The 26,008-nt window shown below is 44.9% G+C and overlaps 2 protein-coding genes across 9 annotated transcripts in view; both read left to right on the top strand.

Moving 5' to 3' along the window:
- Positions 1 to 22,240, top strand: part of osp (myosin phosphatase Rho interacting protein outspread) — a 117,082-nt gene extending 94,842 nt beyond the window's left edge. Inside the window, exons 4-17 of one of the 8 annotated variants that reach the window (XM_034332639.2) lie at positions 4,767 to 4,955; positions 8,444 to 8,516; positions 8,596 to 9,162; positions 11,676 to 11,848; positions 11,916 to 12,056; positions 12,156 to 12,317; positions 12,776 to 12,948; positions 13,046 to 14,001; positions 14,066 to 14,222; positions 14,304 to 17,147; positions 17,210 to 17,498; positions 18,199 to 18,598; positions 20,576 to 20,761; positions 21,017 to 22,240. In XM_034332639.2, the coding sequence (XP_034188530.1) occupies positions 4,767 to 4,955; positions 8,444 to 8,516; positions 8,596 to 9,162; positions 11,676 to 11,848; positions 11,916 to 12,056; positions 12,156 to 12,317; positions 12,776 to 12,948; positions 13,046 to 14,001; positions 14,066 to 14,222; positions 14,304 to 17,147; positions 17,210 to 17,498; positions 18,199 to 18,598; positions 20,576 to 20,761; positions 21,017 to 21,165 (6,459 nt within the window). In that variant the 3' untranslated portion in view covers positions 21,166 to 22,240. Of the gene's footprint in view, positions 1 to 4,766; positions 4,956 to 8,443; positions 8,517 to 8,595; positions 9,163 to 11,675; positions 11,849 to 11,915; positions 12,057 to 12,155; positions 12,318 to 12,775; positions 12,949 to 13,045; positions 14,002 to 14,065; positions 14,223 to 14,303; positions 17,148 to 17,209; positions 17,499 to 18,198; positions 18,599 to 20,499; positions 20,762 to 21,016 lie in introns of all 8 variants that reach the window. The other 7 variants (XM_034332640.2, XM_034332642.2, XM_076693431.1 and 4 more) reach the window with 7 other exon arrangements.
- A 141-nt stretch (positions 22,241 to 22,381) lies between these two features.
- LOC117608091 (uncharacterized) lies at positions 22,382 to 25,504 on the top strand. The gene is made up of 9 exons (XM_076693436.1): positions 22,382 to 22,570; positions 22,953 to 23,344; positions 23,425 to 23,721; positions 23,792 to 23,909; positions 24,009 to 24,172; positions 24,265 to 24,507; positions 24,577 to 24,946; positions 25,027 to 25,177; positions 25,241 to 25,504. The coding sequence occupies exons 1-9, from the start codon at positions 22,487 to 22,489 to the stop codon at positions 25,501 to 25,503; spliced, it is 2,082 nt and encodes a 693-aa protein (XP_076549551.1). The 5' UTR covers positions 22,382 to 22,486; the 3' UTR covers position 25,504.
- Positions 25,505 to 26,008: the final 504 nt, after the last annotated feature.

Below are 26,008 nucleotides of genomic sequence, written 5' to 3'. Positions count from 1 at the left end.
CAACTTTTATTTCTTTTTTTTTTTTTGTATTTTTCACGTTCAACCACCTTTGCTCGTTCGTCGCCTTCCATTTTTATTTTTCTCCTCTGATACTTTTATCATCTTGTTTGCGACACTGTCCTGACGTTTTAATTGTACATTTTTATTGGCCGCCAGGTACTCGGTTATTTTTTTATACACCGATGATTTTTCGATGGTGCGTGACAAAGATCGGTTCGCGTAAATTCCGCTCGTTAGAGGGGATGCTGAACGCGTTCTATAATCGTTGGCGAAGCGAGTTAATGACATTCCACGGCGGCCGTTCGTGATAAATCAAGGAGCGTATGCTCGTCCCGAAAGAGGAAGGTAGGAAGGACGTGGCCGCTAATAAATACGTCGTATGAACAAAAACGCGATGCAGGGCGGTCTCGTATACATAACAGCCGGACACGGGCCATGATGTATCGCCGCGTTGGACACGTCTTGGACCCTGTGTACCCGGCATAATCCGTACGGCTATGTGGAGCAGATGGAAGCGGAGAGTGGCGGCGCTTAATAGAGGCTCGTGCCGCGTCGACTCTTCGCTCGATATATCTTCGATTTTATTCCGATCCCCGCTTGCTCTCCTCTCCTTCCTTTTCCCTCAATAATTGCTCGATCTTCTTCGCTTCCTTGATACCAATGCCGGAAGCGGGCATCGGTTCGTTTATCTAATTTCTTTGCTAAGTAAATGAAAAGATGAAACTCGAGCGTACGGTCGTTAAGGGGGCGTTAATTAACTCGTGTCCTCGCGCGAGCATACCGAACAGTTTTCGCCGATAATATCGATACTACTCTTTAAATTTTCCGGTTTCCCAAGGAGGATCGAAGGCCTGCCCTCAAAAGCCGTTCTGCAATGTGGAACGGCAAAACCGGAGTAAGTCGTTGCGGCCAGTTTATTATCGTCGGTATCGTACTTCTCGCCGGTCCCGAAACGCGATCGGTCAATGTTCCGCTTCTGGGACCACTCTCGAGCACAATTTACGCGTTCGATTTGGTTAATCGCGTGTAACCTCGCGTCGGATCGACGAAAAATCGCCAATGCCGCTCCACCTCCCACGCAATATTTCACTGTTCACCAACGACTCATAAAGAAATAAGAAATTGTAGTGGCGTAGCAAGAAAGCGAATCGAGCCAGGAGCGTTGGACGTTTCATGGATTGCCGTGTACCAGCGTCAAGTGTACTTAATTGTACGGTCTCCATTGAGCCGTGGCAAGAAGGCGGATAATAGAAAGTAAGGATGCCGAGAGGTTGTGCGTGCGCGGCAGCGATCGCCAGGAATTTCCTCGGCCATGATCATTTCTAAATCGCGGATTTTATTGTCGTACCAGGGCTGTAGATTTCGCGGTGCCGCTGTTGGCAGGCTAAACGAACTTGTTGTTACTTCGGCGAAAGAATCTAACGGTATGCTGTATCAGTCAAACACGTCCGTCCAGCGTTTTGCCCGAGAGAGATTTATCGTTGCTGGTTAACCGGATTAGCCAGCTCCAGGTGCAGATTTCCTCTCTTCGACGATGAAAATAAATTTCTCCCCTTTGTTCGCTTGACTCGCTCCAAGTTTAGAATTGATTACGGTGTATCAGCTTTTTAACCGGCTCATTATCCTGTCCCATAGGTAAGAGATAAGGAATTTCGTGTCGATTCTATGCGCGTTTCGATACGTTCGATGGTAAGCCTTTTCACTGTTGATCGTCGAGCGAAAATAATCGACCGGCGTCTTTCTTATCGATTCGTCAAACGAGAGTCAGACGGTAACACGCAAGCGGGCGAATTACGCGGGTACCTTATTGCCGATTCGCGTTGGAAAAAAGGAAGAAGAAGACAGGAGACAAGGGAAGCGAATGAACGATACGGCAGATTCGGGAACGACTGTCCGTTAAGTCCGCAGAAACATCGCGAGGGTTACGCCTTAAATTATCCCGTCCGCTCGTTTATTCGCCGCTCGAGTGTCCGCGTGGCGGGCAGGGAAATTTGTTAAATGTAGATTTTTGCGCGTTGCAAGCGGTTCATTAGCCAGCCCTCGCAATAAAAGAGGCTGGTAACGGTAAAATTTCGTCAGCGTACTCTTATACCGCTTAATCAAGAGGCGTGCTTGTAAACGAGAAGTCGCGGGGGTAAGGTGAACCAGCGAGAGAGAAAAAAAAGTAATAAAAATATCGCTTTCCTCGACGATCGTGTTCCGATCGAACGACCGGGCTGCGTGCGAGTACACGCGGAAGAAGATTTGTAAAATGTAAATTTTTTCGCCCGTGCCAAATGAGGGAGGCGGAGAAATATGGACGCGGTGCCTGCGAACAAGCCTTCTTCGAGGGTGACAATTATTCGTTCTTCATTTTTAACCCTTCAACTCTTAAACAACGAATACGTCCTCCTTAACAGAAGAATGATATCACGTCGGTACTCGGTGTTTCTCAACGTCATCGTGAAACGTATCAATCGAGGGGTAGCAATTTGCATGAAACCTTTGATCACGAACGTGTCGGGCGATGTTGAAATTTCTTTTCCTTTTTTCGAAATCTCAAGGAATCCCTTTTAATTTTCATCCGCGTGTACGAACGATCGATCGATTTTTAACCGATCGATACCCGTCCATGTTCCATACTTACCACGTCAGTCCTGTTCAAAGAGATAATTGCCATTCAGGAGGATACTTTGTTACAGTGACAAGCACCGTTCCGCGAGCCTAGCATTTTCCGCGTCAACCTGCTCCTTTTTCCAGCCGTCTTTCCTTCGTCCACCTTGTTCACCCCGATTACACGTTCGCCGAGCGAGAATCGCGGTCGTACCACGGATTTCACGGATCTTTCTTCGCGCCGTCGACTTTCTACGACCAATAAGGAGGCACTGTTTTTTCTTCCGATAGCCTGGCGACGCTCGTTGCTTTGTAATCGATTGGAAACGGTTCGATTCTTCTGTTTTTACCCGCACGACTATCATAATGCTACACTTTCATCTCGAACGCCTCGTTAACGTTATTGCAGGGAACGTTTCTGCGTTACTACCGGACGCGACAGATTACTCGAATTCGAGCAGGAAGTTTGCTAAACTCGTTTCCTCCATTTGCATCGGCGATATTTCAACGAGACTTGTAATTATTCCTCGTATTCGCGGCGGACAGTTCGCGTTTATAAATAAAATGAATTACACGGCTGGTAATCCGAATAATTTGATTAATCGATGCGATGGAGCGGAAAATTCGAATCTCTGTCTGCTAATCGTTATCAACGAGTTCCCCGTATATGCTAAACGATCATTAACAGACCGCGTTGCTTGGCAGGATAAATTGTAGAACCGTTTCGAATAAGAAATACAGTTGTAGGTATCGTCCGGCGAGAGAAGATGAGGGACAAGTTGATTTTACGAGGCGAGAAGCGTTGGTCGCGATAGTAATAGAAGGCTATCCGGCTGGGAAGCGGCCGGTTTACGATTCGCGAAATAGTGTTGCGGTAACGACACCGGCTTATTGCGCTGAAATGACGGGTTTCCGGTGGACAATCGTACCCGCGTTACGCCCGAAATCGGTGACAAAGTAACACTGGAGGATTTTATTTCCCTGCCGGCCACCTGCCCCGTTGCTCGCCCGTTCCTTGCCCGTCGCGTTCGCATCGCGTCGTTTTTACTGTCGACCGTATACGACGCACTAAATTATCCTCGGCTGTAATAAAACGCGTCGCGGGACGCGTACGCCACGCTGAACAAATAAAATTACGGTGGAAACCCCTCGCTCTCGCTCTTTCTCGCCTCCTTTTATTGTTTCATCCACTCTTTTCCTCGTTCGCGTTTGCTTGACGTTTCGTGCTCGTTAAACCTATCGACAATGTTTCGTAGTCGCGAACCCACCACCGACAATGTAACATTAATTTTTATTTTTATTTCTCATTGAAATCGACCAGCGATGCGGGCTTAATTTAGTCGAGTGATCGAGCAATTAATTTAGTTGCGAAAAGTATGGACAAACTGCGAGGATAATAACATAAAATTAAAGATATCATTTTTAAATGAACGCCTTTCTCCGTAGTCCGGTATCAAAGGGTTAAAAGACAGAAATATAGCCAGTCTGAAGAAACAACTAACGGGACAAGATCACTCGGATAATTACGTTAAGATATGCGAATAGAGATATAAATTGGTATCAAATACGGTACAGACATTAAGAAGGAACAGGAAGGGAAGAAAAGCCGCAAGAAATTAGAGCAACTATAAGAAATATCGCAATAAACTTACTCTAGTACTATATAATTAAATCCAGACTACTGTGGAGTACTTCTAAACTCATTAAACGCAACAGATTCCGCAATGACACTGCTATAAAAAAAAAGAAACGTTGCTAATCATAGCCGATTGAATTAATTCAAACAAATTATCATCATCAAAGCATATCCTGAAAATAATTTCTCCTCTCGTAAATGTTTATACACTCCGTCATCCTAATCAATTTCCAATCAACCAGACGCTTTAATGAATCCTATCGATCAGAAAAATTCAACGGAAGTATCTTTATACGAGATTTAAATTGGCCGCCGATCGACCCGGTTACTTTACCGTGTTTCTAGGTCTTCTCTTCGATATCTTTACCCGGTCGTCGCGGCATCTAGTAGCTTCGATTATCATGAAATTGCTGTATTATTAAATTAAACGATCGGCTACCTGATGATCGGTCAATTAAATTACCAGCCCAGTCGTCAGCCAGGAAACTGCTTAATCGAGGCTGTCTCGCGATTAACCTGTTTGCCGTTTCTTTTGCAGCCGGAAACGGTACCTCAAGCGAGGATCGACATGACCCGGGTGTTAGAGGTCGCCGCTGCGGAGGACATCACTGGACATCCTTACAGCCTGGCGATCACCTCGCCGGAAGGTGTTACCTTCGTGAAAGGCACGTGCCGAGAGGAAACCAGGTGGTGGGCCGACGTGCTTCAAGTCTACTCGAGGAATAAGGTTCGTTCGTGAAAAATGAACATAATTTTAGAAGAAAAAAAAAAAATTCGATTAAAAGTGTTGCCAGCTACCGTCTGAGAGCTAGTAATCAAAACCTCGATCGAAGCGGTTATTTCGAACGATTCCAGTAACGATCGAATGTGAAAATTCAATATCTATCCGTGGAACGATGAATCAGAGGCGGTATTCGAGCGGACGAATTACACGTTCGAAGGGGGTTCGCCGGTGAAAAAGAAGTGACGCCGACGAGGCCGCTGTCATTCGTTGATTACGGTGCTCGCATAATCATTACTACATCCTTCGTGTGTCATGCTTGTTACGCGTGCAGAGTAATACCAGTCGCGGCGTACAGACCTGTCTCACCGGCGGAAATAGCTTTAATAAGCGCAGAGAGCGTGGCCAAACGGTCCTTGATTCGCAAGAAACCATCCTAGCTGCGTGTACGTACCTACGTACTTGAAAACGGCTCCGTTTTTACTGTTTCGCTCACGGAAACGAGCGATGTTTGTATAATTATCCGAGCTTTGGTTAAACGATTCTTATCTCGCCGGGAAAATAATACGTTTTATCGTACGGTTGAAACGATTTATCTTCGGCTAACATTCTGTTAGTTTTAACGATTGAATCGAAACCTTTCATCTTTGAAATACGAATTACCGACTGAAACATTGATTATTCGTTTATTACAATTCGAATAAACGAGTGGAAGAAACTAGCCAACGGTTACTTATGTAGCTTACGAATGATTCGTTGGAAGTGGGAATCTCAGCTCAGACTGGCGGACAGATAAAGAAGAAACAAGCTCGGCAAAAGTGCGATAATGCACGATCATTAGCGCGGCCTGTCGCGGCGTCACGCTCGTTACAGCTCGAAATAATGCCGGTTACTCGGGAAACTGCACCGTAGTCGCACGCTGATCGTCGCTTTTCTGCCCGATCGTTCCGCGCCTCTCGAACCGCTTCTTTCCTTCGCTTCTTTGCGCGTTTCTTCTCACCATTGCTGGCTGGAACCGAGGTGATTATGCGTCCGCGAAAAGGGTAGAGAGAAAAGGAAGCGACGAATGCACCGGCTCGCGGATATACCGAAACGATCCTTCCTACGTGTTCGTTAATCCACTCGGGGGACGATTCAATTCGATTCCGGGCGCGATTCAAGAGCAACCTCGAAGCCTGACAACCATTCAGCCCCCCTGTTCGACTGGCTACGAGTCGACTCAATTAATTTTAATTGAGTACAATTTGATGCCGCGTCTCTTTGATTCGTCACCAGCATCGTTTCACTTCATCTGTTGCACCGTGTCGCGATTTTATGGGGCCAGTTTTCACCGACGGATAGATACTTTAGAATTCGAGCCTCGGATGATAATTAAACGCGTTCGCGCAATTATCTCGAACGATCGAGAAGAGTAGTAACGGGTTAAATATCTCGAAACACAATAAATATTAACATCAATTTTTTATAAATAATGAGAAATGATGTTTCGAATATACCCATGAATTACCAAGGAAGATAACGAAAAACAGCCACGAACGATTGTTGCAAGTAGAAGAGAGAATATTTTCCACCGTGAAATTGCCACTCTTCGAGCTCGTTCCTGTTCCTACAATGACCCGTGCCACTGGAAACGGTGCCGACATCGAGACAATAAGAGAGCTCCGCTGATTTTATCTAACTCGCGCGATCTACGCGTCGTTTTCGCGATCGTTCGATAGATCAAGGTGCTCGGTTGGGAATCGTGTAGCCTGTCGTCGGTAGGTTGTCGTTTTGCCGCGTTACTGAAACTCGACAACTTCTTGCGCAAGTATAATGATCGATGCCAAAGGAGAAATCCTTCGTACTAGATCAGACAATTCGGACAGGAAAGAGGAATAAAATGACGCTCTTTAATTTATTTCACGGTCGATCGGTATTGCGAATCATTTATCAAGTCCTTCCAACGATTCTAACGATTCTTGCAAAATTCCATTTTCCTCATTTTACTCGAAGGGTTAAAAAACGAGGATAAGTGGATAATTCGAATAATAATGTATTTGATCGCGTGTCGCGGTAAGCAGAGGTATTTCTACTGTAGCGGTCAGCGCGTGTTGCGAAACGAGGAAATCTGTCGAAGGAATACTTGGAAATCTGCGCGGATCGTTTGGACACGTTCGTTCCAGGCATTTTTCGAATCAACACGAAGCGCATTGCTGCCACGATTTCCGTTACGCAAGCCACCGATCGATCGATCGATCGATCGGCAAATGGAAACACCTCGACGTGGTAATCGTGGTGGACCTGCAGCACGGTGTAAACGTACGATTACGTTAAGAGGCCAAGGCGACGGGACGGGTACGTACGCCAACACGCGAGCGTGTAAGTAGCAGACCGGTGAATGCGTACAGAACACGTACACTTTTATTTTTCTTCCTTGCTTCGCCTGGAACTAGTCGTAAAAGGTGTACACGATAGATCAGTATTCTCGGCAGGGATACGGGACACCTGTACAGGATCGCGTTAATTGCGAAACAATCCGAAGAAGACTTCTATGTATTTTCTCTTCTTATTGTTAGTTGAAGGCGCAGGTCAAAGGATGAATAAGAAATGAAATTTTTTAATTATCAATCGGTATTGTTATTTAGCTAGATTCAAGATATCAATCCTGCCGGACGTGCTGTCCAAGTTATTGCGTTTCATTTTTATTGATCGATGATTCATTATTACGATTGCAACTGCACTTCACCCACGGATACTTTATTGGAACTACCGTTTCTCATGTTTATTGATCGATCGATTGTTAGGCACTGCGGTTATACTTTATCCATGGACACTTCATTGAAACTACTGCTTCTCGCTTGGGTCGATAAATCGATCCTTCTCGACTTTAAACACACTCGGTCTTATCACCTGCTATCGTTGAAATTTATATCATTGTTCGATGCAATTTCATGATATATTGATAATCGTGTCGGTGTTGTTGCTTTTGATTTTCATGATATAAAAAAAAATAAATGACGAGAGGTAATTGTTTGCAGGATCGAGATCGAGAGATGAAGAGGCAAAGAGGATCTCGCGCGGTAGGATCGATTGAATCGTTCGCGTTTTGCATTTGTCCGGCATCGCGCGGTACGCGTAGCCCGCGCTTATGAATTATGCACGTCGCGAACAGCGTACCCTCGCGGAATATTATCAGCGGAGCTCTTATCTGCCGTTATTGCGGCCGCCTACCGCGACCTAGTCGTGCACGCGCCTTCCCTCGTCGCTTCGCCCACGTTGAAATTCTACGGCATTCCAACTCGCTGCCGTCCATGCAACTCAATAATCAGTATAAGATTTTTTAATCGATCAACGTGGCGGACGGTGGCCTCCATAGAGTAGCGGGTTTTCAATTGGCGGACGGTTTTCGCGTGAGAATACGATGACATTTTATCCCGTAAACTCGTCGACGGGACGGTTGATCGAACGATCGGGATCGAAGGGGAATGAAATGAGAAATGATTGAATTGTTTCAGGGTCGGCATAAACGGAATGCCACGTTCCCTGGTGGACAGACTACAATTCTTCAGGTCACTCCAACCATCCGAAGTATATATTCATTTTACACTTGAACAATTAACGAGACGAATTTTTCCTTTATCGAATAAAAAATGAAATCTACTCTCAGGCAATACTCCGAATCCACCGAGACCACGTTTCAACAGTTGTCGCTCGGAGCCCCGAAGCAACACGTGGATACCGGAATCGAGCGTCTCGACGGACCTCTGTCCTTCCGTTTTCTCCTCGACACCGTCCCTGGTGACGAACAGCGTGGTAACAACAGTGAGCAGCGGGAACATGAGCAACGGTGCTAGCACAGAATCCAACAACGATCGTCGAACGAATAATTCGTCGCCTCTGAGGACCTCTGCACCCTTGGAGAACGGTGGCTCCTCTTATCTCTCCTCCGTTTCTTCGACTTCTCCTATGAACGGAAACGTGGCCAGCGCTGTTTATTCCACCACGTCGACCGGTAATATCTCCACCACCACCACCAACAGCTCGTCGTTAACGGAGAAGCCTCCGATCGTTCCCAACGAGGGTAGATCCAGCTACAGGGATCAACCGGCCAGCAGCGCGTCCCCTCCGACCAGGGACAAACTGAGAGCAGAGGACAAGGCCAGGCGTAGGATGAATCAGCATGGGGAACGAACGAGTATCGGCAGCGGGACCGCCTGTTCCAGCGAGAAACTAGGTCGGTATATACCCGAATGTGTGTGTGTGTGCACTTGGAAACGCCGCTTTCGCCAGATTTGTTAATCCCTCGTGATTCAGATAAATTTCCTGGAAGGGAAATAGTAAAAAAGAAGGGTACTCTGATGTTATTAGATTTAATTTACTATCACGCTGTATTATTTCCATGTACCATAGACGTAGAATCACGCGGCCTACGCCCGTGGCTGCTAGATCATCGACGGAAATGCGGATTACCAGAGGCGAGCTTAGTTCCGTTTCGCTGAAGGTTCGAACATCGGTTTTTACTTAAACGATCAGTTCGCTGGTGGCCCAAGTTTTTGTCGAATCTGTGAGAATGATTTCCGTAAAGAAACCCTTATTTTGTATCTATTTTGATAGAATTAACGGAGTTCTTGTTGAAACTAAGGAAGTTTGTTACGAATTCTCAGCGTTACATCAGAGGGGTGGAATTTTCTCACTGTTGGTTACTTGAATCGTCAGCTACGATTCGTCTATTTACTAGATCATACGTCGCTGAGAAACTTTATGACACTCGTTACGTTCTCACAGGCGAATTCGTTGCAACAAGATCTGGTTACATGATTCGGTTGCACGCCAACAATGGTACGTTCCATTCAATTGAAGAGGAAACTGGGTCGTCGCAACGACGACTATTCTTCTCGGCGACGATGATTTGCGCTCCGCGTTAAATCGTACCTGACCCATTTTTCCCTTGACAATTGACGGCATAAATAAAGCAGTTAGCGCTCGGACGCAATCGGGAACGAACGAGCCGTGTGAAAATTCACTCGTCCTGAAACGTTCGCCTTTTCTATCCTTCCACTTTCGTCGTCGTTATTCTTCCAAAGTGACAACTTTTTACGCTTACAATTGTTATTTATCGATTTCTCACGACTAATAAATTAATGCTGTGAGAAAATTTTATTTTACCGCTTAATTTTTCAATTTGTTCACGCGCGCTTTCAGAACGGCACCACTGGTGCCATCTACCATTAAGCGGCTCAACTAATGGAACAGAAAATTGCCTTTTTTTGCAAAATTAGCGACTTTTACTCTTTATTGATAATTGTATATCATTCTTGGAACACAGTTTTATTGAAAAAATGGCATTATAGTTCAAATAAAGTCTTCAAATAAAAATTGGAAAAAATAGCGTTTTATGGACACTGAAACACTATCACCGCGTAGCGGCGAAACCCCTGAACTAAATTTAGCGCACATCTTCGTGCAGTACATTTGATTTTTTAATTTTTTAAACTCGTTTCCTGCAACTTTCTTGCTACTTTTGGGGTCAAGTTTACTAACTTATCGCAGTCTTGGTCATTTCTTAGCGGGAGTACCGCAAAACAAACGTAATCCACGCGCTACATTTCTGTAGTCGTAAAAAATTGAAGGAAACGCACAGTCACGGCTATGAAACTGCATGACGAAGCGACGATCGAGGCAAATAATCATGGAACGAATTCGATCGACGCTGCTTTCAATTCAAAATGATTTTCTCTGCAAAATTACGCGCGTCGTTTGTACACGGTTGCGTAATTGTGCGCGTACAATCTTGAAGAAAATCAGTCGGCTCTGCGGTGCCGAGTAATCTCTGCTCCTCTGACTGATCCGTAGATTTCATTTAGATTGGCGTTAAACGAACGACGAGCAACGGTTCCGAGTCCTACCTGCGATCTCGCGATTTATGTCGAACTCTGATCGCCGAAAGATACCCTGACTATATCTCTCATCTTACCTTTCTCTACCCTAATAAAACTGAAATCGACGATCTTACACTCTGGATCGTGTATTTAGATCTTAAATTTCCATCGATTTTTCCTTCGAATCCAATTTCTCGTGTAATAATTCATTCGTACGACGAATCGGCGAGAAGTCAATTTGCTTCGCTCCATTGTTTCACCGTTGTACGGTACTTTCATTTTTCTTTTTTAGCGGAACGATGATCGAGCCTGTGAAGACTGTTATTAGCATACTAATGGCGGTTAGATTTCGATGGGGGTTCGATAAAAATGCGGATAAACGAGTGAGATAAGCGGCCTCGGTTGTTGGTCGACGCGGTAACTGCGAGAGGGGTCCCAGGTTATTAATTAGTTGGCAGTCAATTAACGGAGCGGTCGGCTGGGCGTGCTTGCGTCGCCGTGTTAGGCGAACGATTCCTCTCGGGTGGAAAAGAAATTAATTGGTTAAACCGGCGACGCCGAGAGACGAATGTTTGATAACGACAAGGCGAATATTAACGACGCGAGCTATATTGCCGCTGGTTGCCATACAACCATCGTAATTAGAATGCACGCGATCGTCGCTGCAACGTCTTCCGTGTTCCTGGTAAACTTCTCTAACGTCGTTTAGCCATCGTCTAATGGCCCCTAGTCACGCTTGCGAAATGATCCGCGACGAATTTTTATTTAGTAAAGGCGTGAAAGCGATGTAGGAGCTGAACCTTTCAAAAAAGTCATAAAAAACATGTTTTATCTGGTAAAAATCACGATTTACTTCGTGTATTCTTAGACGACGACGCCTGTCGAAGAATACTTTTGGAGCACGAGAGGGAAAGAGAAGGAAAACTGCGAGACATCGCGGCTTCTTTGACCCAGCCACGCGCGAGGAGGATCAAGCCTAGAACTTCCGAACCGACTAGAGACGTGGTTGACGCAGCAAACGCAGCTTACCAGGATAAATTCGTAAATATGAAATTTATTTTTCAAATCATCGACATCGATAATAATTATCGCATCGTTTGTGTTACAGATCAGAGGAGATCCCGATGGATGCGGCCTAGATATTTCAGGTATCAGGTACTCTCCTACCTCTGAATTAAGGGTAGATTTACCCGCGGAGGATTTGTTGAACATCAAGAAAGGATGGTTGATGAAGCAGGCGCTGAACAAGGTAGGTTCGAAGATTTCATTTCATCGCGTACTACCATCGAACCTGTTCAGCCGAGCGATATAGCGCTAATGAAAGTCAATGTTGTCGGTCGTACTTCAGGAATGGAACAAGCACTGGTTCGTATTGCGAGGCTGCGGTCTCATGTACTACCGGGATCCTTGCGCGGAAGATAAGGGTATCATGGACGGCGTGATAGATCTGAATACCGTTACCGCCGTTACGCCCCTTCAGGTCGCAAGAAATTATGGATTCCAGACTGTGGTGAGTGTGACCGAACGGCGCGGCTGATTTCTACGCGGTGATTTACGGTAATTAACATTCCCCACGGACGGAAATGCAGTTAGACGTTGCGGGAGCCGCAATTTTCTCTGCCTACCTGCATCGAAAATAAACAGAACTCGAACCGGACGGACGATTTACATTGTCCGAACCGGCTGGACCGAGATCCACGTCACTGCGGATCGTGTCGGAGAAGTGTAACCGTGAATCTCCCCGAGGGCTTGTTGCTCGATTGCATTGCCGGAATTAACTTCCGTGCTTAGGCTGGGAGTGGCTAGAAAAACTGGCTAACTCAATTTCACGCTAGAACAGATCTTAAGATTCTTTATTCTTAACGATCGCTTCTGTCACTCGACGGTATCCCACTGTTTGGCCCAGATAAACAACGATGTCCTTGTTTTCTTGCTTGCCTTTTTATCGATTTCTTTCGATTCTCCTAGGCGTGGGACGATCGAGGGTCTACCGTGCTGTCCGCGGTGACGGCTGGTATACGAGATAGCTGGATGACGGCAATTCGAAGGGCTGCCAATTTGCCTGATCCAGATAGTAACGTTGATTCTCTAACGGTTTGTCAGGACAGTCAACAGGATAACACTCCACAATCACCGACCGCGTAAGCGATTTCATTTCCGATATCTTGTCTTCTCTCTTATCGATCAGGTTTTTAGTTCTCTTGAACCGTGGTACCAGTGATTTCTTCCCATCCTCAGATCCATCACAGATCGCGAGAGGGACTCGGTCGTACCCTCGACCTCCGTTACACCACGTTCCGTTCTCTTTTCCTCCGACGAGGAGTACAGAACGGCGTCAGAGGGTGGCAGAAGAGAGTCGGGCGACTGGTCGGAAGTGGCAGTTTCGCCGCCGTTAGTGAGGAACGGTGACTGGGCCAGCGGATTAAAGAGTTCCAGCTGGTCGGATTCCGCGAACCACGAATGGTCGGAGCTGCCCCCGTCGCCACCTTTGACGAGAACCGCGTTGTCGCGGGTGAAAGCCAGATCCAGATCGAGTTCGAGGTCCAGGGTGTACAAGAGAAGTCGCAGCTCTCCACCGAGTTCCAGGAGAAGCACCTTGGACAGCGTGAGGTCGGAGGACCTGATGATGGCATGCTGCGAACTCGGAGAAGACGAGGAGCAGAGCAACGGTCATCTGCAGAGCAACAGCTGTCTATCGAGCGGCAACGAGAATCCTTTGATCGTCGAACTGTTGGAGAACCAGGTGTCTTTGCTACGCGGTCAGCTGGATCAGAATGAATCGCACCCAAGCACGCTACTAGTCATTATCGAGCGTCAGGAGAACGAGATCGAGAGTCTAAAATCGCAGTTGAACGCCGCGCGAGCCGACGTCGCGAGCGCTGAGAAAGAGTTGTCCAGGTTGAGGCAACAGAAGGCTGAGGCCTCCATCAGGGAGAAACAGGTGGAGGAATTGTTAGGCACGATTCAGAGGACGGAACAGCAGAGGAACAAGGACATGGACGATCTGGAGAAGATGAAGAAGATATACAACAGGGATAAAGAGGTGCTGGAGTGCAAGTTATTGGAGACGGAAGCAATCCTCAGGGAGACCAGCGAACGGTGTGAAATGCTGACGAAAGAACTCGCGTCCAGTCACAGGACCGTCGAGCATCTGCAGACTGAGATTGCTTCCTTGAGCAATAGACTGTCGCAAGGTATGTTAATCGAATGATTCGAAAAATGAGAGACACATCGGTTAACTTGATTTTTTTACTTTAGGAATCGAGGAGAACGATCGTTTGTACACCAAGGTCAGAGAGTTGGAAGAGAAGGGAGGACTATCAGCTTCGAGAGAACGTGGAAGGAGCTTCGACTCGCTCAGCGACTTGACGAACATCGAGCTGGATCTGGACTTGAATTCGTTGGATAAAGAAAGGTAAGGAATTGAAGCGTCCATTCTTAAAAAACAGACTTTGGAACCCTCGTTTAATACACTTTGTACGTATTTTGTTTTCAGGATTATGGAAGAGTACGAGGAGCTTCGAAGTCGTTTCGAGAAGGCTATCCAAGAGATCCGCGCGATGCGCAAGGAACTTCGGGAAGCGCACGCGATGCAGGACGCGTTGGAGCTGGAGATCTTTGCGCATAAACAGGACGCGATCAGCGTGAACGAGACGAATCAAGCTCAGATACAGCTGATGGCGGCGAGGATTCAAGATCTGACGAATAAACTAGCTGCCAGTGAGAAGCAAGTGAGAACGCTGAAGCAGAAGCTGACGAAAGCCGAGAGCAGAGACAAGAGGAGATCGTTGTCGTTGAAGGGTCGCGAGTCCTTTCAGATCTCTCAGGAGATGGAGGACAAGCTGGTGGACCTGGAGAACAAAATCTGCGCGATCGAACGTGGTAAGAGCATCGTTGGCACGCCCGTGTCGACCGGTAGCAGCTCGAAGGAATCGAGTCCTAATCCAAAGAAAGAGAAGAGGAGAGACATTAAGAACCTGGATCGTAGCAGGCTACGAAGAAAGTCGTTGGATAGCGCGACCAGTTCTGAACCAATGAAAGTGTTGATCAGATTGAGCACGTTGGAAACGAAGGTGGCAAACGTGACGGAGAACATGGCCAGCGACGCTGAGAAGGATTCCAGCGAGTGCAGCGAAGTGAGCGGATCGTCTACCAGCGAGGTATCGTTGGAGATCATAGCGAGGCTGAAGAAATTAGAGCGAGTAGTGTCAAAGTCGAAGAGGAGGCTGGAGAAGTGTTTAGGTTCGACGCAGGCGGAGGACAAAGCGGAAAAGTGTTTGCGCGAGGTGAACGACATCCTGGACTCGTGTTTAGAATGTAAGAAAAATCAAGCTAGCGCTCAAGCGACCGAGTCAATAGGCGTAGTGGTATCTAGACTAGAGACTATACTTAAAGATAAATTCACCGAACTCACGAAGAGGCGGCAGACGATGGCGCAGAACGGTCAGCTGGACGAGAGAGAGAAGATGAAGCTGATCGCCGAGAGGGTGGCGTTCGAGTTTATCGTTCTGAGGCAGATCAAACGAGCGATCGGTCGTACGTACGATAGGAGTGCCGTTCTCAGTGAATTGGTCGAAACTAGTCAGCTTGCCTCAAGCTTAATGCGTAAGATTCACGGAACTAAGCCCAAAACGTACCAAAACACCAGTTACATTCAGTATCTTACTAAAGTGTTAGCGAATAAGTTAGTACTAGTAGGCGGCGTGAACGCGACAGAAACGTCGAACGAACTTTCCGCTGCTCGTAGCGAGAGTTTCAACTTCTTGCTGCAGAAGCAACGCGAGGTGAACGAGATCGTGCGGCGATACAAAGAGACGAAACTTAGCCAGCTCGCCGAGGCACTGGCCGTTGAAACGTTGAGCATGTCCGACAAGGAGGATCTCGGGAAACAACAGGTGAGCAATTCGAGCAAAAAGTTGCTGGAAGATCGACGTATTCGCGAGGCTTGGGCGTTGGCCCAAGAGACGGTCAGCAAGGAGCTCGTTCAGGCGGAAGTGTCGCACGTGATCATGCGTTGCGGTCAGATGTACGAGCAGAACGTCACCAGCATCAGCGACGTTTGCCTGAATTTCGACGCTGCGGAAAACGTCACGTTGGAGTCTTGGATAGACGCGAGCCAAGCGAGATTGCGACAAGAAATCGATCTTTCCACCCGCGAACTGTCGGACGCGTACGAAGATTGTCTTCGCCTGTTGAAGAGGAACAAGTCGACGGTAGAGAGCAAGTACGAATCGCGACAGCTGTTGACGGACTACGCGGACGTGATCGCGCACAAAGCTTTAATCGATGCCAGAATCGGCCTTCTTCAGGAGAACACCAGACAATTGACAAGCTTCCCTGGGGAGACTTTCGTATCTAGTCTAATCCGAAACGACGACCTTCTTTCCTGTCTGTTCGCGGACGATTACGATTTCCAAAGCAATCCGATTCTCGACGCCGAGTACAGTTACCTTTACCAACAATTTAGCAAGGAGTGCGAGGATAGGATATCCGGCAAGCGTGGCTCGAAGGAACAGTTGAAGAACGTCGGTCAGAGTTTGCTCAGCTTGGAGGATGATCTGATGGAGTTGAGCAAACGCGTACGAGAGAAATCGTGCGAGAACGTTGCCGATAGCAATATCGTTTGGCCAAAAACGATCACCGTCACCGATTGGTCGAACGTCTGCGACAAGTGTTCGCAGTTGCGCGAGCAAATCAAGAAGCTAAGCGAGTACATGAATCGCGTTACTTGCAAACAGTGCGAACAGTTGCAAGAGACCATTCAGAGGATAACCGCGGAGCACAAGGAGGAACTGGAGAGCCTGAAACGCAACCAGGAACGGGATCTGATGGACATCAAGGGAGAGCTAGACAACCAGAGGCAATCTTTAACCTCCCAATACGAGCAAGAGGCTGCCAGTCTCCGAGAGAAGGCGAGAAAATTGGAACACCGACTGAACGCCATGGATTCCGAGCATTCCGCTCACGTGAACGAACTGAGGGCCGCCTATCAGAGATCCATGAGCGCGGAACTGGACACCGATGCGGAGACGAGAAAGAGATACAAGGAGGAGATCAAACAGCTGCGAGCCCTTTGCGAGAAAGGTTTGCTGGCGATGGAGAACTCTCACAGACGGATCATTTCGGAGATGGAAGAGAAACATCGACAGGAATTGGAGAACTTGAGGGTGGAGAAGGAACAAGCTTTATCAGAGGAGACTCAGGCTACTCTGGCGGCGTTGGATGCTATGAGAAAGGCGCACGAACACGAGGTGCAGAAGGAAATAGCCAAGTTCAAGCAGGAGTTCATCAAACAGATGCAAGCACGCGAGGACATTGGCGTGCTTCATAAGGAACACGAGTAAGTCGAATGAAAACGTGTCTGGTCGATAATATTGAGTCTCATTATTTCATCGTTTATAGGGAAGAAATGGAAGAAATTAAGCAGGAGATACTTTCGTTATCAGCTAAATATTCCTCCAAGTGTGTAGAGTCTGCAGCCTTAGAAGAAAAAGTTGGTTCTCTTACAAAGCAGCTTGCCCAAGCGCAACAGCACATCATGCAACTGGACGTACGAAATAAACAACTAAGGGCTCATTTGGTGCTGGAAACGAACGATGGCGCGATCAACGACACCATGCAAATGTTAAGGGGCAAGGAGAACGATATAGCTGAACCGAGAGAGGATATCCACAGACTGCAACAATTGAAGGTAAACTTAGAGCTCTGCAACTAGTCCGATTTATTGTACAAGTAGATGTGGTTAACAAGTGTACATTACTAAATGATTAACTCCGCTGCAATTACATATTATGGTGTCACCCCGTGCTAGCTTCCTGCAGTACTCGCAAAAACATTGTACATAATCGGCAATGATCAATCGGCTAGAGATAGACTTGGGTACAGCAAAGCTTTATTCTGTTCGCCTACATTTTAACCCTCGGCTGGTAGGGAGGGAGCAAGCAACTTGCTACCATTTAAAAATAACCAATCATCGCACCCCATGAAGCGTCGAGGGTTAATCCAATAACGCTTAACAGTTACATCACGAAATCACCTCGGACGATCATTGCTGTCTACGGTTTTCCATAGAGGTTTTACTGTACCTGAGAGCCACCTCGTGATCAGCCCATAACGTGTAATTGTACACTCGGGTGCAACGTAGGCTTCTCTTAGTTAAAAGAAGAAGCAAAAAGACAAGTCTCCCCTTACTTACTTTCGGTCTTGCACATAGAGAAAAACGGGTGGAACTTTTCTGTTAGCTACGCAACTTCTTTAATTAAGGGAAGCGTAAAACTGCACTCGACCGTACTGGATTGGCCGAATCAGAGCAGCGATCTTAACGATCGTGTTAACCCACATCAGCCGCACTCTGACGCATATACATATTATTTTCGATATTTCACTAACAGCATGGGGACGGCCCTCGTGATACGTGCGGTGTGACATCGAAATCGCCAACGCTAAGTTCGCCGCACCGTGTACGGAGTAGTCAGGAGCCGCTGGCACGTGCGAGTAGCGAGGAGCAGAGATTGACGAGCGAACGGCCTAAAAGCTCGATGTCCACGTTGCAAAAGAGCACAACGGACAAACCGGCCGCGTTCTCCTACAAACTTGAACGCATTAAGTCGGTGTCGTTGCCTTACTCGAGTAACTTGGTTAGTAGACCGGCGGGTAGTTCCGGCGGCGTTCAGTCGCACGATAGGAAAGAGACGGCGGGCTTAGGGCAAAAGGGCCAAGAGCGTAACGGTCTGGCCTCGCCGCTGTGGGACAGCCTGAGACCAAGGAGCGGACTGCCCCATCAGTATCAAGGTACAGAAGAAAGGTGAAAACGGAAGCGTCGATCGGCACGGATCCACTGTCGTTCGGTGGATCGTTGCTCTTTCAATCCTCCTCGAACACTCGTCTCTGCTTCTCTGAAACTTGCATTCATTCTCGAGCTAGGACAGGATCATCGTTTTCATTCTATCGAATCTTGCTTCTTTCTCTATAACATTGGACGGTTTGGAAAATTAATATCATCAGCTTTGAAATTGGCAGAAATTCGAAACGAATTTTCTAAGCAATCTAATACTTGTCAGACGATTTCTTGAATGAACATTATCGTTCCAGTTGGTTCCAGCCAACTGTATAGAGCATGCTAAATCTCATGGAGATCCACTATGCTGTTTATTCTAACAACGAAAAGTAGTTGTTTTTTTGAAGGAGAGAGAAAAGGGAAACGTAAGACTAACAAACAGGTGCTTTCTACTAGAAAATTAACTGCTTCGATTGTTAACGTCGACTGATAGAACGACCCTGTGTTTTTTATTGCAATCGGCATGAAATGTATTTGTTGTGCAATCATTTTGTTAATTACATGTGTACGCGATCTCGTTTAAAACGTTCGCGCCAGTTTTTCAGCTCGACTCGACGATACAAATCATCGGATGTTCCGAACGACTGGGGATTTAAATTAAAAAAAAATTCAACAATCGTATCGTTAGTAAACGACAGTTAACGTAACACTTAGAAGGGGAACTACCCAAGTGTTACACTCACTCGAGCTGAACACGCCTATACCCCCTTTTGGGGGCAGACGGCTAATTGTTTAAAAGATATTAACAATTACAGTTAGTTACTCCTTACATTCTGAAGTATGACAAACTCACACATACAACTCGCAATCTAGAGATCCACGGTTCAAATCCTTGGTTCCCAACATTTTTTTTTTTTTTTAATAATAATTTGTCTCTTTTTGAATAACTATTACATAAAAATTATCGTAAAAAAAAAAAAATTTTTTTTTGGGAACCAAGGATTTGAACCGAGGACCTTCAGATTGCCAGTCATGTGTCTAACCACGGAGCGGATCCACGACTCGTAATGTAAAGGTTCTCAGTTCAAATCCTTGGTTCCCAAAAAAATTTTTTTTTTTTTTTTATAATTTTTATGTAATAGTTATTCAATTTCATTAATAAAACAACACGTAATTTTATTAATAAGTGAGTGTAACACTTGGGTAGTTCTCCGTATTAGACGGTTGTCTGACTTGACTGTAAGCTAACATGGGACGTATTTTTCTGGGTGTATATTGCAGCAACGCAAAGTAACCCTGCCTTTCTGTGAGTGTGATGTACTCTTTCGATGTCTAATTCGTACGCATAATCTTCAACATTTTAATTAACACCGGAGCTGCGCAGGAATCACTCGGCTTATCCTAACGCAATAGTCTATACAGACATTTTTGATATCAACGAAACCTTTTGTACCGAACTTTTTGCACTTTCTTACGAAGAAGCTATTTTTGCAATATACATATCTATTGATTTCTGCGCATTTTCGAACAGCAGCATCGTATAATACGAGTATAATTATAAGAATAACGTCGCTTAACTGTTGGGAACATACTAGGTGTGCAAGGCAATAATTAGGCCTTTATTGTGCGCATTATATCAATTAGGAATAAATTAAGTTACATCGGTGGCAGTGGAATAATAGAATGGGTACAGCTTTTAATGCTAAGATGACTTTTTGGAAATGATATTTTTCTAAAATATTTGTAGCCAACAGAAGATGTTCCTTTGAACCACGAATAACATTTCAATTCTGAAAATTATAATTATCCAAAGTCCAAGAAATCATCTGTTACTAATTAATGTTCCTGAAGTCATCTTAGGATGGAGAGAGTTCTTCTTTGTTTCGAATCGATCGGTATTTTGATTTGTATGAAGAGAAAGAGAAAAAAAGAAAAGGAGACGAACGAAGGAAACGAGATAATGGTATTCCGACAATTATTTGACACGAAAGGTGGCACAGCAGAGATGCGAGTCGACAGCGCTGGCAGCCGGTGGCAGGACAACAACAAAAATGAAAAGCAGCAACAACACGCGGAGGCATTCCTCCGTGCCAACAATCCTCACACGTCCCGCTTCACCCCGGAACCCTCAGCTCTCTCCGTTGCAGGTCCGTTCTCTTCTTTGCCAATTAAGACAAGTACTATTATGTGTGTTTTTTCTCTCCACTCGTCGTGTCCACGAACCGTTTCATCACGCTTTGTATTCTATGTATCTTCGCATCTGATCATCGGTGCTTTTTGGTTCTTTCAATTTACTCGCTTGCTACCTTGGAGGAAGTCGAGTCCCCTCTGTTTCCGATGCAAATGTGTTAAGCAAAGGGTTCGAGACGATGCAGCGAAAGGATAATTGTAATAGTTTAAAGGACACTAATAAAGTTAGATTTTGTTTGCAGAGCTGATGAGGTCTCCAGCAGTGAGGTGGTCCAGCAGAAGTTGTCGCAGTTTGCCTCCAACACCTACGCCTAATTACCATCACCCGCTCCACCCCCCACTGCCAGCGGTGGGCATGGTCGCCGAGAGGAAGAAGCGTTTTGAACTCTAATTTTGCTGTTACCTTTCGATTCTACGGTTCAGAAGGTTTAGAAAGTTCAGGCTTGTAATTAAATGAATTTCGCGCGTGCGATTATTTCCGAATGGTGCTAGACTGGTTGCTCGTTCGTGCACCTCTATCGTCCAGCTTGAAAACGTAGACGATTCTCTTCGTTGTATGGTCATCCTTGCAACTGGTATACAATTAATAATCGAACGGTCCACAGGTATTTTGTCACTGCCATAGCGATTGAGTGGAGCAAAAAAAAAAAGATTCGAATTCCGTGTCGCTTGGGATCGTGCTCTCGTCGTAACGTGACGATATTGAGCATGTTTATCAGGTAAACATGATTCAATAGCCGAAACGAGGCTCAGGTCCCGCGAATTCCGCTTCGCGATTAAATTACGCGGACACTTCTAGGGGACTTTTCGTTCGTCTCTAAAGAGGTTTCCAATTGTTAACTTTCATTTCATTCGTTGACACGTTTCTTCCACGACCGTTCCCTTTCTTTCTATTCGTTTGAACAAGGAAGAAACAACAGGTTTATTTTCTACGACTTCTTCTTTTTCTTCATTTTCCTTTTTCTACCATGAGTCGTTGATGTTCCGAGATCGAAAAATATTTGTACGCTTGTTTCGCTCTCGTTATGTATAGATTTTGCACATATAATTGAATATACGGCGTTGTCACCTTGCACTGTGTATTACCGCATCGTCTCATTGTGTAAATGTTTTTGTCGGATCGCGATATCATTTTCTTTTGATGTTAATACTGTATAGTTTATGACGTTTTCGATGTAAGGAGAAAATTATAAATAGTCTAGAATTAACCCTTCCTTCCATATGAAATGGATTGTTTATATTATATGTTATTATTGTATTCTATATTATATATATATATTGTCGCGATTCGTTTCAACGGGGATGTCGTTCGGCATCGTGAGAGCGAAAAAAAAAGAAGAAATTATCGATAACAATACGATTCATTATCTCTTATGTAGAGTAATTACTCAGGATTGTTTAACATTTATAATATATTACGATTATACTTATTGTATTTGTATTATAATTTATAATACCGTTTGAAATAAAATATAGTAACCATTGACGTGAATATTACGAATTTACGTGTTTGTAATACGCTTTTTATAACAAACTAATATTTTGTTATTCGAATATTTCCCGCGTTCGCGTTCGTATTACGCGCCGGCCGCCATCTTGGTCGCGCATGCGCCTGGATTCGAAAAATCGTTTCCGTTCACGTGGTACGCGGCTTCGCACGGCGTCTCCCCTTATCCAACTGTTTTTTTGTGAAATTTGAATTATTTGTGAACATGGAGCCTTTATTTCGGTTAGACATCGATATTTTATTGACGAGCATCAAGCAGAAACTGATGCAACACGACGAAAATGCCCAGGTACGTCTATTTCATTCGAAATTCATGTAAGGCAATGTATAGCGTCATACAGCATTGTAGCGTGCTTCGGTTTCTTGAAATTTATTTGCTTCTAAGATGTAATATTCGCTTATATACTGTTATTTTTCGATAAAGTTGTAAAAGATATTGTAAGAAGGTATCGTGAGATGATTTAGAATAGGAATTGAGAAGAAATTGTTTGTACATAGGTAGCATGTATGCCACGGCTATCCGATTTGTTTCATTCTTGAAATTTATTTGCTTCTAAGATGTAATATTCACTTATATACTGTTGTTTTTCGATAAAGTTGTAAAAGATATTGTAAGAAGGTATCGTGAGATGATTTAGATTAGGAATTGAGAAGAAATTGTTTGTACATAGGTAGCATGTATGCAACGGCTATCCGATTTGTTCCAAAATGGTGGCGCTGCGAGCAAAGAGGCGGTTCTTTCAAAATTCATTAAGTTCGACTTGCTATCAACCGTATTCGAAATCTTGCAAACTTCTACCGAATCACTTCTTCCGTACGTTTTAGAGAAATTATTCAACAAATTAATTCTCTTTAACATTTATAAAAACATATATTTTATTAACAGATGCGTTCTCGATTTTTTAAACGTGATAATCGTATACCGGAAGTTCTACGATTATCACATAGCAAAGGAAGCTATGGATTCGATATTGAAAATTACAGTTTGCATTTTAAAATCTCGCAGTAAAGGGACACAGTTGATACATAAGCTTGTTACAATAATTTTCAATATACTTCAGAGGTGATCATTTTTATATCAATTTAATTATTCAAAATCACTGAATTTTTCATAGAAGTATTAGTAAATATTGAAATTTTTAGAGCGATAGAATTTAATATGAATTTTCACGAGATCTGCATTCCACAACAAATACTGTCGCTTTTGAAATCATTGCTCTTAGAAGACTCATCGGATGAGAAAATAAAATTCTCCGCTATAGCATTGTTGAATCTCGTTTTGGAAAATATTGAGTCTGCGTATGATTCAGAGGACAGCGTGTTTCAACTTTGTCATAAGGCTGTCGATATGATGAAAGAGATCGTTAAATACAGCGATGACGAAGCTTCGGTTTCTCTTGCTGCTGCTGCGCTGTGCGCTGCTTGCGCTTCCGGAACCCGGTGAGACATTCGATATAAGATTGAACGGTTAACTTAAGTCGGTAAAGCTAAAAGAAAATCCTCTTCTCAGGTTGTGTATCGAGAAGAACGATAGCGGAAAAGCCTTCGACAAAGTTTCGCAATGCAAAGTAGCTTTGGTAAAGGCGATCTATGGAACAACGATGAGCACGATCGTGCCTCACGTTAAAGTAAGTTATTCCGAGATCGTTATCCTAGTTAACGTATCGCCTCGGTGCGACATATTTAATTACAAGCGTCATGCGTCAATTTTTATTATCCGCGTACAGGACACAGAGTCAAACGGAACGGACAGGGTTAAATTCCATAGAAATCTCGTGACTTGTCTGTACAACCTTTACAAGTTGAGTAGCTGTAACCAAGACAACTTGTCAAACCACTTGACCGCCAACGGATATCTCAAGTATTTCTTGCTCTTAACCGGCAGGCTTCCGTAAGTCGCGCACACGAATTCCAACGAGACTGATAAAACGAAATAAAATCGATAAACTTGCAGGATTCACGATTTAGTCGTTGGTATTTTAGGGAAAATCCTCGGCGTAGCACCTGCCTGCTGTTAGCTAGAATCATAACCAATCTTGCTGATAAATCCCTATCTATCAGTCAATGGCCCGAAGGTGCAACTGCTTTCGAAACTTTGATGCATCGCGGATTATTGGACTTACCGAGAGATCCTCAACAATGGAAGAACATAATAGCCGAGGATCAAGGTGGCAGTGCTATTGCCTTGATGATGTTAATCTATTATCACTTCCACGGAACCAGAGAGTACGTTGTTTAACTCGTATGAAAAGGCGGCAAGTTAAGTTGAAAGAGACTGTAACACGAATATTCCAGGAACGACATGATATGCTTGAAATCCCTGATCACCAGGATCATCAATTTGCCAAAGTCTGATCCGACACCGTCGCAAATTCTCAAAGTTTTATGGTTTCTGTTTGCTGTCGCGTCTATGTCGCATTCGTCATCGAGCTCGGAACAGGATTACGGGAAAGCCGTGAAACGATTGGCAGCCGTGTTGCAATATTCCAGATTGAACGACTGTTACACCCATCACATAGATCTGTTGCATTATTGCTTGAAGTGCCCCGAGTTCCCGAAAGATTTGCGAAACAAAGCGATGGATCTTTGGCTGGTTGAATCAGAGGGAGATATCAAACCTCTGTTGACGCTCGATTGCGCCACAGTTGTGCGACATTATTTATTGGTAGGACTATTTTGCAGAGAAAATCATAAGAATCAAAGGTGATTTCGATAATTTAATTGGTATTTTCTCGTGGTAAATAGCTCGTCGTACAGACTGGTTATTCCGAGAAGATAATCAAGCTGGCCATGAAAGGAATTCGCGAGATGATTCAACTGGACAACGCGAAAGAGATTGCTGAAATTGCCTGGCACATATTGCCGAATCTTCTTTTCCCTTACGAACCAGAGAAAGGTAGACACAATTGTTTGGAATATTAAGAGAAATCAAAGAGCCTCGACTAAAAATAAGCTACAGATGAACAGGTCAAGGCGGTGCTAGAATTGACCAATATCTCCATTCCGGCTACCTTGTCATCGAGCGTGAAGAATCGCTGCGGTGAGAGTCTGGTAAGAATCTTGCTGAGACGAGAAGCGGACCCGAAGCTGAGGACATTGGCGGTAATGCAGTCGTACGTCTTGCTGGTCACATCCTCGACGACCAAGCCGTTCACGAGTACATACTTCAAGTACACTCGCTCGATAAATAAGAAAAAGACAGAAAACAATTCACGCTTTTGAAATTGCAGTTCTCCAGATATATTGTACGACCACGAACTTCCTGGAGGAATTGATCGTGCAAGGCTTTTCGGAAGACACTCCGGAATTGTCCGCGGTTTGTTTGAAGCTTCTCGCGTTTATTATTCACTGTCAAGGAAAATCGTCTATCCAGGTGCGCGCATGCTGTTTGCACTTCGTAAATAATAAATCTCGTTAGAGAACGAATCGTTCCATTCCGGTGTTTCTCATCTATTTTTTATTTTTTTATTTTTCAGCGTGATAAGCTGTTGACGATTGACGCGCAGAGCTTAGCCGATTTGCTGTTAAATACGAGGAAATCCGTCCACTGGTCGATCAGCGCGATGCAACTGGCGTTGGAAATTTTAACTCAAAATATTGATGGATCGGTTGTCAGTCTGAGCGGAATACCGAGCAATAACGACGGGGCGCGAGCGGTGCTCAATCTCTACGAGACTCTTCTCATCGTTCACGGGAATGTACGAATGTTTTTATCGAAATTAATCAT

This window comes from Osmia lignaria, chromosome 3, assembly GCF_051020975.1.
Source record: "Osmia lignaria lignaria isolate PbOS001 chromosome 3, iyOsmLign1, whole genome shotgun sequence".
NCBI lineage: Eukaryota > Metazoa > Arthropoda > Insecta > Hymenoptera > Megachilidae > Osmia > Osmia lignaria.
The sequence above is the reverse complement of the archived record's forward strand: the minus strand, read 5'-3'. Positions and strand labels throughout refer to the sequence as shown.